Source organism: Lycorma delicatula, chromosome 7 (genome assembly GCF_047948215.1).
Source record: "Lycorma delicatula isolate Av1 chromosome 7, ASM4794821v1, whole genome shotgun sequence".
Lineage (NCBI taxonomy): Eukaryota > Metazoa > Arthropoda > Insecta > Hemiptera > Fulgoridae > Lycorma > Lycorma delicatula.
Window position 1 is genome coordinate 22,173,624 of NC_134461.1, and position 17,315 is coordinate 22,190,938.

At 29.2% G+C, this 17,315-nt stretch overlaps 1 protein-coding gene across 1 annotated transcript in view; it reads left to right on the top strand.

Moving 5' to 3' along the window:
* The first annotated feature begins 15,360 nt into the window (after positions 1 to 15,360).
* The window catches only part of iav (transient receptor potential cation channel subfamily V iav), a 66,759-nt gene continuing 64,804 nt past the window's right edge, over positions 15,361 to 17,315 (top strand). The window contains 1 exon segment of the mRNA XM_075372248.1: positions 15,361 to 15,668. Coding sequence (XP_075228363.1) covers positions 15,393 to 15,668 — 276 coding nt within the window. The 5' untranslated portion in view covers positions 15,361 to 15,392.

Genomic DNA, 17,315 nt, shown 5'->3' on the forward strand with positions numbered 1-17,315 from the left:
TTTTTTATCTTTTATATTTCCTTTCATTAATTAATTAAATAGTTCTGAATACATTAAAGCACGAACCACTAACTTAATTCTTCTGTTAAAAATTGTTCTTTTTATAACTTATTTTTTTTCTGTTTAAAAAACTGATTATGAAAAACAAATTTTACATATTATCTTTAAACAAAAAGTAGTTGAAAATTGTATTAGAAATATTTTTCCTAGAACTTGATAGAATTTAATATAAGGACATCAATAAAAATATTTTTTATTATGACAGGTTAAAAATTCAGCCCCCCCCCAAAAAAAATTCAAGTATGTGACAAAATTATGAATTTTAATTCTTATTTCTATGAAGTTTTAGGTATATTATGAAGTAAGTATATGATGAAAAAACTATTCTGCACCAAGAGGAGGAATCCTGGTATTAGATTTAATGAAAAAACTATACTGTATAATTCCTTTACATTCTAGGGTTTTAATTTTTATTTACGTTTAATTTTTAATGGAAACAAAATAAGCAAGATAATAATAGTGTGAAAATTGTTTAATCTGTTGCATCTGCAAAGCATAACTCGGTAACATGTGTTATGGATATAACAGTGTCAGTGTGTTTTCAGTAATTAGTTGTTAGATTAGATACTAAGTAAAGTAATGAGACTTGATTTGAAAAAAAAAAATTACTTTTGTTTTTGGTCAACTGCTATGTAAATTAACTTCAAAGTAATTTCCTTCCGCCTGACACTCCAACACTTCTGCCATCACTAGTTGGAACTCTTCTTGTGAGATTCCAGCTTAGACCTTTGTTTCAGACTTTGGACATCTTTTTTTATGGTATCCCTTGATCACCAATTTGACTTTCAGAAATAGAGAAAAATCGCATGGAGTGAGATCTGGTGAGTTAGGTGGCTGTGGTAGTACTGAAAGAACTTTTCAAGTCAAAAATTTCTCTACAGATAGTGCACCATAGGATGGTGCATTACCATGATGAAAAATCCATTAACGGCAATGATTAAGAGTACTTGACTTAAACGTTTTTTTTTAATTTCCATTAAGAAATATTAATTTACTGTTTCTCCATAAGACACCCACTCTTTATAAACAATTTTTCCTGTGAATGGAAAAATCACACAAGCATGCATTCCATTTTGACTTTGACATGCGACCTTTTTTTGGTCTTAGTGATCTTTATAAACACCATTGGAAACATTTATGTTTTGTTTCTTGATCATAACCCTCATCATTAGTGATAACAAAATTTAATAATTTTGGGTTGAGTTTCACTTGTTCCAAAAGATCAACTGCCACATTTTTCCATGAGCTTCATTGTTCTGTGAGATTTTTGGTTACAATTTACTATGGAGAAATTTTTCTTATTTTTCTTCCATTATTATTTGGTGAACATTTTCCAATTAATATTCACTTTTTCTTCAATTACTTTTACTGACCATCTTCGATTGGTTCATACATTCTGCTTCTATGTTGATTTCTGTCCTTGAGTTAACGATTGTCCATTGCTGTTTTTGTCTTCCAACGTTCTTTTTGCTTTCAGAAAACATTTTATAACAAATATAAAAACATTCATACAAAAATTTGTGCTCTTTTAACGCTATTTCCAAAAGCCTTTTGAAGCTTATCATATGTTGTTATGATATTCTCGCCAAGTTAAACAAATAAAGAAATGACATATAATTGTCATTATATTACAATTATATTCTCCTGAATTGAGAATATTTCTCAGTTCAATTTCAATGAGAAAGGAAAACGCGTCTTCATTTATTGCACCACTACTTGCTTGATACTGGAGGTTACAGTGATATTTTTCTGCTTAGACTTGTAGTGGCAGGATGATCAAGGTTAAAGATAAATTATCTGTGTGCTGCAGTGTTGCCATCACACTAGAAAAAATTCAGTATCATTACTTTATTGTTAAGACACTGTATTTTCACAAAAACTCAGTGCAAGATCTTGTAACATTGAAAGTTTTGGATACTTGAATACCATCCAATGATATCTTCCATTATGTCAACTAGAAAACTGTCATATAACATTCTGCTACATCTTAAATATATATGTGAGATATTGTGTTGCAAATATTAACTGATATGTAGTCATAATTCTAGATGATGATTTGACTGCCAAAGTAGTTAAACATTAAAGTTTTTAAATGTAATTAGACTAATATTTCAGTTATTAGTATATTTTTATAATATATTCTGTTTTTAATTCAGGTGGGAGCTTTAACCACATACAATTATATTAAAGCTTGTTTCCAATTAAATCAATTGCATGGTTCTGAATGTGAAACTGAGTCTGTAATTCATTTTATGAACACTTGGAATATGTGATATACTAAAATTAATCTACATATCTGTGAAGTTTATTATGAACATTTGATGGGTGACAACATGGTTAGGCTCTTAAATACCTAATGGAAAACAATAGAACTTATACGGTGAAGAATGATGGATGAAATCATCTCTTTTGAATGATTACTTTTATTGTAAAATCAATGAAAAGTTTCATGGATCAATATTTACAATTTTTGCAATCTTTTTTGAGTTTCCTAAAGTTTCACAACCAATTCTGTATGAAATTTCATGTAACATTTAAATTATTGTGTATACATGTTGGGTGCAGTGGATGCTGACGATAATGCTCAGCTGCATTATGCAATTCTCACCTAAAATCTTATCACACAATTGGAATTGCTCCCTCCCCTTGGTATCCTGACTTTGACATCTAGCAAAATTATTATTTCTTGGTTGTCGGCTGGATTGAATCTTGATAACAATGATGAACTGCAACAGCAGTTATAAAGTTTATTAGTAGACATCTGATTCAAAGGATAATGTCATACAAAGGTCACAACACAACCTTTGTATGACATTATCATTATTATATGAAGCACACATGCTTCATATGACATTAATCATTTTTTTTTTAAATGTAGCTTCTTTACAGTTGAATTTTGGAAGAAATACACAAGAGTAAAAAAGTTCCAAAATAATCTGTTCTACTCATTCAGCAAAAATTAGAGTTATATGTAGAAGTTGCGAAGAAAAACTGTAAGAATAAAATGTTTTAAAATATTTTCTATAAAAAAATTTCATAAGAATTAGGGGTTGCAATTTTAAAAAATCATGTTTGCTGTCATATCGGGAAAGTAATGGGGCATCAGAATGCAGATCCTCTGAAAAAATAGGCACAGTTCTGCAACACTGTTTAAAGCTTATTATAGCTCATAGTTTTTGAGATGTCAATGATGGCCCTATTGGAATGAAGATTCTATGTATAAATATGTATAGAAAGTTTAAGTAAATGATAAAGCCATCAATTAAGTAGTTTTACCAATTAACAAATTGCTTGCGAAACTAAAATTTGACATAGTTTTTTCTAAAGAGGTCTTAAAGAAGAGTAGGGAAAAATTATTTTTATTAACAAAGATTATTTGATAGGTAAGCTATCAAATACAGCTACTTCAGGTAGTTGTATACTCTATGTGCATGCATGCATGCACGTGAGTGTGTGTTTTAATATTAAACCACCAAAACGCAGTGAATAGAAAAAGTAATAGAATATGGTAATTTAAACTTACCAAATTAATAACAAAAATCAATTTTCATGGGATCCTGCACCTTCAATTGGTATTTAATTCTATAATTATATTAAAGTAAATTGTTTTTATAATTTGTGAATTTTGACTTTGTTGAAATTGTTACTGTTTTATACATTTTGAGATTTATTATGGACAAATACGCAAATTCTACTGGGCAGCAGAATTTATATATATATATTTTTTAATCAATTCTTTTAAGAATCATACTCCTCTGTACTATATACAAATATATTTATTTTATTAGATTAATCAAAGTACAGAATAAATAAAGTAGAATGGACTTACCTTATTTCACTCTACATGCATATCTGATTAAGAATAAACATACAATATCTGATATTAGGACAAATTTAAAAATACTGGAAATTAAAAAAATATAATATGAATACAAATAAATAGTAAGGAATTAAATATTTTAGATACAAACTATATATATATATATATATATATATATATATATATTTAATGTGATTATTATATGATCATATTATATTATATAATATATATGATTTAATATGATCAGTTTTCAGAGAGAATATGACAGTATTTTGAAAGCTGCAATTGAAGCACCACCTATTTTGATAGTGATGTATAATTTAATATATTTCAATCAGTATGGTAAAGGAAGCTTAGTTAATGGACAACATGCATAATTACGTTACTTAAAAATCTTTTTCATTTGATTTTAATTTTAATTTGATTCTATGCCTTGTTGTCATATCTTTACATATGTAAAAATTTTTACAATTTAATTGTAATTTTATTTTTATGTTGATTTTAATTAATTTTTCATATTTTAAAATTTTGTTTTAATTTTTAATTTAACTGAATAAAATTTTAAAATAAAAAAAAATAAAGAGTAAAGGTTTTAAATTTTAAATAAAATAAATAAATGCATGGTATGTTATATTTTACAAAGTTTGTAATTAATTTGAGATGAATATATAATGCAGCTGATGATGCGAGTAAATCGTAAAAGTGCTCCTGCATATACATAGTGGAGTAAGGTAAGTCATCCTATACTTTATTTATTCTGTACTTTGATTGATCTAATAAAATAAACACACACATACACACACACACACACACACACACACACACACACACACATGCACACACACATACATACACACACACAGAGAGAGAGAGAGAGAGAGAGAGAGATAGAGAGAGAGAGAGAGAGAGAGAGAGAGAGAGAGAATATATATATATATATATATATATAAAAGTTTTATATCTTATGTGGTGCAGGTATGTTAAAGTTGACTGGCCATATGTTGGCAAATCAGATTTTTGTTGAGAAATGTTTGTGGAATTAGGTAGATCTTTGTTGGTCGTACCTTTATACCTTTCCATAGGATACACACTTTTATTCAGGAATTTACTTTAATGTTATTATTATGTTTTTACATTTAAAAGTAATAACTGTGTAATTATTCATTCAAATGATTGTATTCAGTTATAGAATTATTTTCAGTGACATGAGTGACATGATCTACATTAAAAAATTTTCTGTTTATACGTGAAAAAGTTATTGTCATTTATAATGCTTTATCAGTAATGGAACTGTTAAGTACCAGGTACCGATATAAAAGTGTATATACTTTAAAAACCAATACTTAAGTAACCATAGCGACAAGATTTTGTTGATTGTACAAGACAATATTATTATTGAGGTAAAGAAATTACTTGTTACTTTTTTTTATTAATATTTAATTTATATAAAACTATATTAATTATAATTTTATATTTTTTAATTAGGCATTTTAATTAAAATAAAAACTATAATATTAACAGTCAAAGCTGTAAATATTATTTGTACTAAAGAATGAAAAGAAGGAAAACAACTTTATACATTAAAATTAATTAATTTCATTTTTTTAAATGACCGCAGGCTAACTACCCAATTACAACAACCTGATGAGAGATGAATTTTTGTAGCAAATGAAAAATGACAAGCCTGTTAGGATTGAAATTCAAGTCCTAGTGGATGAAAAGCTGAGATATTACCCTTTCAATATGGAAATTGGCAATTAAAAACTATTTTAATATTAGATTTATTTATGAAGTATTGTTATGAATTAATACAATTAACTTTTGTTTTATATTTATCTGATATTGTAGTAAAAGTATTTATTACAAATTTTTCTTAGAAATGAAAATTAAAATATAATAGTAATAAGTGTTAAACTGCGATTTAAAATTTTCATCTTTATAAAAAAAAAGGAGCAATAAGTGGTACCATAAATAAATAATTACATGAATAAATTAATTTGGTCATTCATGTAGCACAGTTTTATTTCATGAAAAATGATTGAAATTAATCGAACGCTATATTTAATTATTATTTTTGAATAAAAAAGAAATCCATAGTTAGTAGTGTTAGATTAATATGTAATTTATATATTACAAAGATATACATTTTAATGTTTATTATAAATTTAAATGTATATAATGTAAAAAAATTGATTGTTATGGTCTGACAGTATTTAATAGTTTTATTCATGTTATTATGAGAATTATGCTATTCCAATTATGTAAGGTACATTGTTTATCTCATCGTTTTCTGGATCACTCAAAATTTCGTCTTCCATCTGGATTATACCTCTAAGCACTTTTTTTTATTAGTTAACCTAATTATTTAAATTTGATTTATTTTCTTTGTAGTTCTGCAACAGTATTCTTTAACTGTATCATCAAAGCTATGAATACAACATTTCAAGAATGAACCTTCAGTATATATTTATAATATATATTTATTTATATAGATAATTTGGCTTTTTTGTCTTCATTATTATAAATTCTTATGAGAAATGTTTTGTCCTTTTACAAGAATTGTATTTAACCAGCCAGAATTTTGTTTTCTTATTTTTATTATTTACTTATGCATAAAGAACTGTTTGTTATTGTCTTATAAAATGTTAATATCGGTTTTTAGGTTTTTTTCCCAATATCCTGCTAGTAATTCATATCACCATAATTTTCACATTTTCCAGTTATTATTTGTTCAGGTTGCAAATCATAGACCCCCATCCAGTTCTTTATTATCCATTATACCTCCTTGAAAACCTTTCCCACATCTACTTTCATTTTCATAGAAAATAATACACACATGCATGCATGCGTGCACGCACACTTTTTTTTAAAGAAAAACCCAGAAAAGTAGACATTTACTTCTTATTTGTTTCATACCTGGTTACATAGTAATACAGTGCAGAGACATTGTGTCAACAAGTACTCTGCAGAGATGTCATGTACACACGTCAGGTGTACAAATACAAAAAAATAATGCATAAAATGAAAAAATACAGGAAAAAAAATTTTATATATATATATATATGTACTATAACTTAAAAACAAAAATAATAATGATATTATTCAACACAGTCACTTAAGAATTTATCAATGTAAAATAACCTTAATTTAAGTTCATGTGTCTTATAGCTTTTACTAATATTTTTTAATGATTTTGTGATAGGCTTTTAAATTCAAGAGGCAGTTTATTAAAACAATACTCAGCAGTATATTTGATTCCTTCGACCAATTTCTTTATAAATTCTCAATAATTGAATGGATTTATTTTTCATATTAGAGAAATTATGAGTATTTATTTATGAGGCGTGTTTCAAAAGTTAGAGCCAATGACTTTAGTGATTGGCAACAGTGCTGGTTTATATATGTGCAGTAGTAGCTTTAAGTGGTGTTTGGTCATGTAACTGCCACATTTCCGTCAGTAATACCAAAAAGTAATTTGACCAAACATATATAATATTTTTAGTCAAGTTTTTTGCCTTTATGAGGTTTTGTGTTAAAATGAGTGCAGCAATATCAATCCTGCCAGTTGTGAAGTTCGATTAGTGATTAGAGTTTTAAACGCAAGAGGACATAGTGCTGCAGAAATTTACCGTCAATTGTGTGAAACTTTTGGGCCTATCACAATGAACCAAGGAAAAGTGAGGCAGTGGTGTTGTGAGTTTAAGGAAGGCCATTCAAATATTCACGACGAACAGAAAAGTAGCAGGCCTTGTCTGGATTCATGATCTTGTTGACAAAAACAAAAAGAACATGTGAAAGCAAAAGTGAAAAAAAATCGTCTACACTCTAGGCTATCGTAAACGTTGTGCATGTTAGGTGCTGAAAACATTGACAAGTGCTCACAAAGATCATGTTGTCATCTGCACATGCTTTTCTCGACCACCAAATTTTGTCAACACTGGTGACAAAACATAGATTTTGCATGTCAATGCTGAGATGAAACAACAGTCCATGCAGTAGAGTCATTAAGGTTCACCTAAACAGAAAAAATTCAAACAATCCCAGTCTCGAGGGAAAATCATGGCTGCTGTATTCTGGGACCAAATGTGTGTATGCTTTTGATTGATTTAATGAAAGTTGGAACATCCATCACATCGTAAGTCTATTGTGAACACCTTCTAAACTAAATCATGCCATTCAAAACTGATGCTGGGATTGCTGAGATCTGGAGTTGTTCTTCATGATATTGCATACCCAACCTAGCTGCATGCACAACAAAACAGTTTAAAAATTCGGATGGAAGATTTTTGATCATCCCATTTCCTTGCAACCAGTGACTAATATCCAACTCTTCGTACACCTCAAAAACTGACTTGTGTCTCAACGATTCAAGGAAAGTGAAGAGTTGAAAATTTTTGTGCAAAAGTGGCTACAATCCCAGGCATGGAATTTTATGTGTTGGGTTTAAAGAAGCTTGTTTCATGATATCAAAAGTGTTTGGGGCAAAATTATGATTAAGTAGAAAAATAAAGTAAATACGTTTGTATTTAAAACCATTAATACAATTTTAATTTTTTCAACTGTTCTCATTTTGCTACCGATCAATGCCCGTACTTTTGAACCGCACCTTGTATTTTAGGGCTATTTCACTGTAATGATGACTCAAAGATTCTAATATATATTTTCCAAATTAAGTGTTAATATGATATTTTTATTAGATTTTTAAGAATTATTACTCTTTTGTTACATATAGTTTTTACCCCCTGTAATTATACTATAGCTGAAACACTTTAATAAATAACATATTATGTAATTTATTACATACTGCACATATATATATATATATATATATATATATATATATATATAATTTTATTAAATGTAATAAAAAATTTAAAAAGTAACTCATCATCTGGAATTGATAGCTGAATGTTTCTTACTTAAAAGAAATAAGTAACTATATAGTAAAACCACTTGAACACATAATATATAGATGTTTTATTGAAGGATATTTCTCTACTAAATATAAAATAGTCAAAATAATCGCAATACATGTCAGGGGATAAAAACAACTTGGCAAATTACAGACTGATAAGTCTATTAAGTAACTTTTCTAAAATAATTGAAAAAATATTAAAAAACCAAATAAAGTTTCTTGATAAAAATAATTTTATACATAAAAATCAGTACAGCTTTCAATCTAGAAAATCAACAAAGATGCGGTTTCACATTAACTAGAATAATTAACAATTTTAATAAAAACAATAAGACAGCAGTATTTCTCGATTTAGCTGGTTTGACACATTTCCTCACAAAATTATATTGTTTAAACTGAATAACTGCAGTCTACAAGTACCAGTAAAATAAGTGTTTGAATACTAACTTAAGGGTAGAATTCAAATTCTGACTTTAAATAATGTCAGAGACTTTAAATAATGTCAGGATATTAATTGATAACAGGAAACCCATAAACTTCAGTTACCGCAACGTACTGTTCTCTCACCAATACTTTTTCTAATATGTCAATGATCTTTTAAAACCGAACCTTCCTGACAGTACCATATTGTCTTTTGCTGATGACCTAGCTTTGGTTTTTGTGGGCGAGACTAGGGATGAATTATATAATAGAGCTACCTGTGAATTACTTATGGTTTGAAAACCATATTCTTAACGCTCAATCTTAATAAGACAAAATATATATCGTTCTCACCTACTGAAATTTGCAAACCTCCTCGTAAATTTCAACTAAAACTACATACATGCTCAGTAAGTAATAGCAAATTGATTAACACTAACTGACATTGTCAGTCAACAGAATATCTCAATATCTGTCAATAGAAGTCAAGTCAATGAAATATCTCGGAATAATATTGAACAATCATATGAAATGAAATGTTCATTTACAGTATTTAACATCAAGACTAAAATGCCTTATTCATACTTTTTCAAAATAAGCAAAATTAAAGATCTTGAAATGATAAGAATTATATATTTTGCATATGCTCATTCACTTTTTCAAGATGGAATCGAGGTACCGGGAGGAACATATGATACCCATCTTAATAAAATATTTATACTCCAGAAATATTTAATTAGAGCAGCTCTTGATAGACCAAGGTTATAATCTAGCACACGTTTATTTGAAGAATTTAAAGTACCTACTTTGAGGCAAATATATGTCAAGAAAATAATACTCCACATAAATAAATACATAAATGATTTTGAATTTAAAAATACATCTTAAAATAGTAGCATAACATATACTTATACTACATTCTTTTCAAAATTAACTGTTTGCAATCAATTTTCGTATTACTCTTGTATACTTTCTAACAAAGTCCCCAATCATTTTAACATCCAAATAGTAAAAAATAATCTAATCAAAGAAATAGATGAATGGGTGAAACACAATATATATTTTAAATTACCAAATTGAAATACAAAAATAATGCATACTAATAAAAATAAATTTATCATAGTATTGTAATGAATAGCATACAACAAAATAAATTAACCCTTTAAGTGCCAACGTCTTAATATTAGGACATTAGTAGTTTTATTGAAGAAATGCCAGCATCTTTTATCACATCGACTTAAAAATTTATATAATGTTTATTTTTCACTCTTTTGTATGTATGATAAATTAATTTGTAAGAAATCTTTATTTAAGAAAAATACATATTTATATTAGAACATGTTGTTTATTGTATTACATTTTTATTAACGAGGTTGTGACTACTGTGCTGCAGATGATGACAGCTGTTCTTTGTCAGTTGAAACAGCAGTCGGTGTTGTTTATGTAGTGTTATTGTGTATGGTTGAATTTGTTTACATTGTGAATTAGGTAATTCTTGTAGTTTAATTTGATTTTTTTTCTTATTAGTAAGCAAGAGATAATATTTTAGTGTAAAATAATGAATCGTTCCCATTCTCCTGCAAGTGAAATCGTGTTTTCACTTGCAGATTTTAGTATTGTTGTTAGATCTTAGTGATTGTTTGCTTAGTGATGATGGCTCTAACACATCTTATGTTGATGATAGAGACAGCGATCCTGATTACAATCCCTTAACTGGATCCTGATCAGCCATCTACTTCAACTGGTAGGACAAATCTTTTGCCTAATTGGGATTTTTCAGATAAAAGTGATAACAACTTCTAAATCTACTAATTCTAAATCTACTGCTTGTAGAGATTGGCCTCCTAATAAAAGAGCAAGATTAGTTCATGATGTTAGTACTAATAACAGTAATGAGTCTGATACTTACCTTACTTCGACTGAAGTCACTGAAGAAACTGACCCTGGCAAGGTTCACAGTTTTTCATTTAAAGAATTGCCAGATATAAAACATTGTCCTACTAAAAACTCACAGTCTATCTCTTATTTCAAGCTTTTTTCAGTGTCTCCCTATTAGGCAGCTTTGTAAAATATACTAATAAATATGCTAAGTACTTTCATGCAAATAATGCTCATTGTTTCAAAGAACCAGCTACCTGAAAAAGTGGGCAAATGTGACCAGAGCTGAAATATTGGGATTCATTGCAGTTTTGATAAATATAGGCATATACAAAAATCCTTCACTAGCTCTTTACTGGTCAACAACCTCAAGCCGGCATATACCGTGGTTAAGGAGGAACAATACCGTGGTTTACAAGAAACAGATTTCAAGCAATTTTGAGTTTTTTTCACATGGTAAACACAGAAAATATACCTAAATCACAGGATCGTAATTATGACCCATGTGCAAGGTTTCAGATCCTTGTTGACCATTTTAACGGGGTTCCTAAACACCACTTCATTCCTGATAAGAATATTTTGATTGATGAAAGTATGATCGGTCCAAAAAACATTCCAAATTGTTACAGTACATGCAAAAAAAAACACCATCAATAGGGGGTGAAGTTGTGGATTTTGTGTAACACATTATCAGATTACTACTTGAGTTTTTTTGTCTATAAAGGGGCTGATAAAGATGTAAATTTAAATGGACTTGCCTTTTTAGTTATAAAAAATTACTCAAAATGTGCAATTTACTGAAGAAAGGGTTCCATGTTTTTGTTGATAATTTTTTTTATTCAATCCCTTTGTCAAAGTATATAAAAATGAAAAACTACTCACTGGAACCCTCCTTAAAAAAGAAAAGGCATTCCCAAAGTTTAAAAAAAATATGAAGTTGGAAGAACAAAATACGTAAGATCTGATGAATTGCTAATGCTGGGTTTCAGAGAGAAAAAACATAAAAAAATCAGGTTTTATTACTGTCAACTGATGCTAAGGCCAGCAATGACAGTATGACAATTTTTATGTAGGGGAACCTACATAAAAATTACTAAAAGACAAAAATGTTACAATGCCTTTATAGGATGCATTGATGTAACAAATCAAATGTTATACCAGTACCTGGTTGAAAGGAGAACATTGAAATTATGGAAGAAGGTTACATTCAATATATTTGGTAGAATGATGATTAATTCGTACATCTTGTAAAAATTAATTACAGACAAACCACTCTCCTGGCTGGACTTCATGTTTTCTATTATAGATATAATTTCTAAGTAATGGTTTAGAAGTAAAAGTCTTCCAAATTCACCTGATGTTTTCCCTGGATCTCAGCCTGACAATACTAGTATCAGAGGAGGTGATATGAGGAGTAATAGAGTTTTTGAAAAATTGGGAGCTAATAAACAAAAAAAACTGTTGCATATGCAGTGCATAAAGTACCAAAGCTGGAAGCGTGAGGAAAAAATCTATATTTCAGTGTTCCAAATACAAAAGAGGAATTCACACCTTTTGTTATCCAAGGCACAGTTGTTAAAAACATTTGGCATAGGCCTTGCAAATACTGTAGGAAATTATTTTGGAGACAAATGCTTATATTTAATGTGATTGTGTAATAAATAAACTTATCTAATTGATTGTGTGATAAACTTTGGATATAATTATTAGTAACTGAAATTTACTATAGATTAGCGATTCAAAAAGTGAAAATATGTTAAAAAATTGGATTTTTAAAACTTTTGCCGCAGTATTTTTATTTTTTAAAATACAAACTATAAATTTGGACAATTTGTACATAATTAAATTGTTTTTCAAGTAATATAGTTTAGGATAATAAAAAAAAAAAAAAACAGTATATTTTATTTTATTTGAAATTTCACATTTCCTTCTGAAATGTTGATTAATGGTAATACCTAAATAGTTTGTGTGACATCTTTTTGAACAAATTCATTGCCGATAATATTAATATCAGTAGGAGTACAGTCATAATGATTATTAGAAATTAAACAATCTTACTTATATTTAGAGCTGAATTTAACCATAATTGTAATTCAGTAAGTTGTTTTTCAAATTTATTTTAAACTTCAAACCAAGAATTAAATACGTTATGGAAATTCTTGGTTTGATTAATCTATTTAATAACCATAACGTAGTTAATTGTATCATCAGCATAAGATAAAATTTTATTATCAGGATTTTCTTGTTAAAATATATAATTAATATAAATAATGAATAATAAAGGCCCAAGAAATAGTTCTGAGGACACCAGTATTCAAATCTTGTTGGTAGCTTTTTATTCCATTAACTTTAACATTTTGTTTTCTATTTGAACGGTCATAACATAAAGGTTTAACTAAGTGGACTATATAGGTACTGGTATAAAAAAATCACTGGATGTGTGAACTACAGTTATATTTAATTACAAACAACATTACTCTACTAATATGCATTAAACAGAAAGCTAATGATAACAGCAAACTAATTATAAGTATGCATTACGACAATTTTTGTATGACCCATAAAGGGAATGGTGCTAAGCTAACTTTCTCTGTCCACATCATACACACTACTGATCTAGTAAATTAACACAAGTTACCACAACACCTGCTCGCTCCAGAGTGTACCTACTGATGACAGCGGCAATAAACAAACACTATTCAGCAGATAATTTTGAAGTAACTGAAGAGATAAACCTCTGGTACAAATTTTTTCAAGCTTCTCAGTTAAAATTTTATGGTGTATAGTAACGAAGGCTTTAGCCAGATTAAAAATATAGTTGCTATAGGTTAATTTTGTCAAGATTTTGGTAAATGATGTCAGATAAGTCAGCAATTGCATCTTCAATTCTAATACTCTTTTTAAAACCATATTGTGGGTTAGAGAGAATATTGTATTTATTAAGGAAATTAAAAATTTTATTATGTAATAATTTTCTGTATATCTTTGCAAAATTAGAGACAAGAGAAGTAGGTCTGTAATTTCTGGGATTAGTTTTTATCACCAACTTTAAAAATTGGGATAACCTCAGCCATTTTCAATTGATCTGAGCATATACCAGTATAATAGCCTAAATTGTATAAATATGTTAAGGCATCAATAAATTTAATATTATTGCTTAAAACTAATATAACAGGAATATGTATTCCATCAACCTCACCTGATTTTTTTAAAAATTTATTAACTATTTTCTTTAATTCATAATTTTTTACAGGTCTAAGATATAGAGACTAAACATAGTCTACTTTTATCGTATTCTTTTTATTCAAGATGTTAACATTAATGTATTTTTTTAATCCTACCTATAGCACAAAAACGTTTTTGAAATAATCAGCTAACTTTTTATCAGTTTCAATCAACTCATTACTTATAGGATATTTTAATTTATAAATTGTATATTTTTAGATTTTCTATTTTTTATTTTTCCTTTTATTTTTTCCTTCTCCAAATATAAATTTACAACAAAATTAAGATTATCAGCAAGATCAAGTTTTAAGTCACATTCTGTTTATAAAATGTCTTATGAAATTAAGAAAAATAGCTCTTTATTAAATTGAATAACCTGATGATGAGGAAATGTGTGGAAGCAATGCCACATGCATTGTTAACAATATGAATCCTTACATAAATGTAAATAATTAAGAATTAATGGTTATTTATACATTACTTTTGCTTGTTATGAGTTTTGTGTAGAATTTTGAGTTAAATTTGTAATAGAAGGACATGTTTTACTTGGATAAATTGTCAATTTTTATAACAGGACTCTAATCATACATCTTTTTATAAGCTTGTTAAAACAAGTAACATTATCTGAAACACAACTCGAATTAATTTATATTAACCTTATTGATTAGTGCTAAGTGCTATAGAAGCAGACCAGTACTGACAAAGAAATTCTGATCGAAGTATTCGTGTATGTGGAAATTTGTAGAATGAGAAATAAAAGAAATCATTTGCAAAACTAAATTTTTTGGATTTTGTGTATTGTATTTTGTAATTCAAAACTTTTAATTATAATGACAATAACAATTAAATTGTTCAAAGAGGTCTCCAGAGTTGAATTTGTATAATTTTATAAACAATTTTTCTATAGACTTGTTCTTCTGTGACTAATATTAATACCTTATTTTATTGTAATATAAATCATTTTATATGTAATAAAAAGGTTATTTAATAAATCATATTTTATTGTAACAAATCATTTTATGTATTTAATTTACAGAACATTAAGTCTCCTTTTTGAAGCATAATCTAAAAATAATGGGCAGTCTTTGGAGCAGTGGGACAAATGTCAATGCTGGCTCTGTCTTAGATAGAGTTATCTCACAAGCAAGTAATGAAGATGAATGCTTGTTATACAGATTGGCCAATTATAAAAATGGTGGTGAACTGATAGATGCATTTAATGTTGGTGGTCAAACTGAAGTTGAAAAATTAATTAAAGAACAGTTCGGGGTACTAATGTACAATGAAGGTAAAGGACAAATAATTAATCGTGCTGAGTATCTACGCTGGAAATTTAGAGATACTAAACAGGTACCGGTATAATATTTTAAAATTATAAAATAATGTAATATAAATAATGGCAAAAGAAATAATTTTGGATACTTTTATTGATAAATTAAATTTTTTCCAACTGATTTGTATTTTTAACCTCAGAAAATTGATTGTGCAAAATAAAAACTATTTATTACAGCCAAAGAATCTTGCACCAAAACATAAAAGGAAGTTTTTGTAGTATGCACAAACACATAAAAATGTTCTCTATATATACAAAAGGCACTAGGAAAGTTTTATAATGCAGTGGAATGGATTACCGCTGGTGGTTATAAGTTAGCATGTGTTTAGACAGGTCTCAACCTGCACTATAATTATTGTGTATGTGTTTTGCTATAGTGAAACAAGCTGCAAGACGTGGGGACAGGTGCATGGGAAGGAAGTGACAGGAAGTCACTGTTGAATTTTATAATAAAAAAAAAAAAAAAGCCTCAAAAAATTCTGGAGGCTGGGGATGAATCGTGGCGACGATTAGGGCCAGGGAGTAGCCTTATTGCCTAGGGTGTTCTGGCTCCAGGTAATGGGGTCGGGGCTCCCTGATGATGGCATTAAGAACCCTCAGGTATGAGAGGAACGCGTGGGGGCAGCGGTACGCAGAAGGCATGCCAGCTGCAGGTAGGTTAGGGACAGGGAGAGTAGCCCCATAGCGGAGGAGGGAGTTAGCTGTCCAGAAGAGGTGGTTGACTCACTCCGATGAGGCTTTGGGGACCCCGGTGGGAGATCCTCCGGTGGGAGGCAGATAGGGTGGGCAGAGACTGCTGCCACGGCACTGCAAGGCGACCATGCTATGTCTTAACAGGCAGAGGCTGGTTTTCTTGGGGTCCTTAACAAGAAAGAAAAAAAAAAGGTCTCAACCTGCACTACAACCTTTCTAATCACTGTCTCAGTGTCATTTAACAGAGTTAGTGAAAGAGGTAGTCATGTAGTGGTTAAAAACTGAATACCAGGCAATTTTGCATCTGAGTTAACTTTTGATCAATGTTTAGACGAAATGACTCCTGTGCTTGGAGAGGATTGTCCTCGTTGTTCAAGAATATTTAGGTGGTACTGAGAGTTTCAAAGAGAAAATTTTGGCTTTGAGGATGCTTGGAGTCAGGCCGACTGTCTTCATCTTTTACTGAGGAAAACATTGCTGCAGTATGAAAAATGCTTAAGACAGACAGGCACGTGACCTACCACAAAATAAAGATGTCTTTGGGCATTAATGCACCACCCAGTTTGTACTATTCTGCAAGATCACCTTCAGATTAGAAAGCTTCATATCCTTCAACTTGACCAAAGTTCAGATGCCATGTTGTATTTCATGGTGCCGAGAAATACTGAAAAAGTTTGAAAATGGAAAATCTCCCAATGTGAGTAGTATTTTAACTGGTGATGAAATTTGGCACTACTATTATGATGTCCCGACCAAGGCTTAGAATAAAGTGTGGGCATTTGAAGGAGATCCTTGAGGAGATCCCCAAGACTGTTTGAAAATCCAGATCAGTGAAGAAGAGGTCCTATTTTTTAGTATGAAAGGAGTTTTATAGTGAGTTGTGTTGGAAGTCACAATGAGAAAATATTGAAGCCAACTGTCGTTCTGGAAGACTAACCTCATCAACAAATGATGAAAATGTGGAAGTTGGT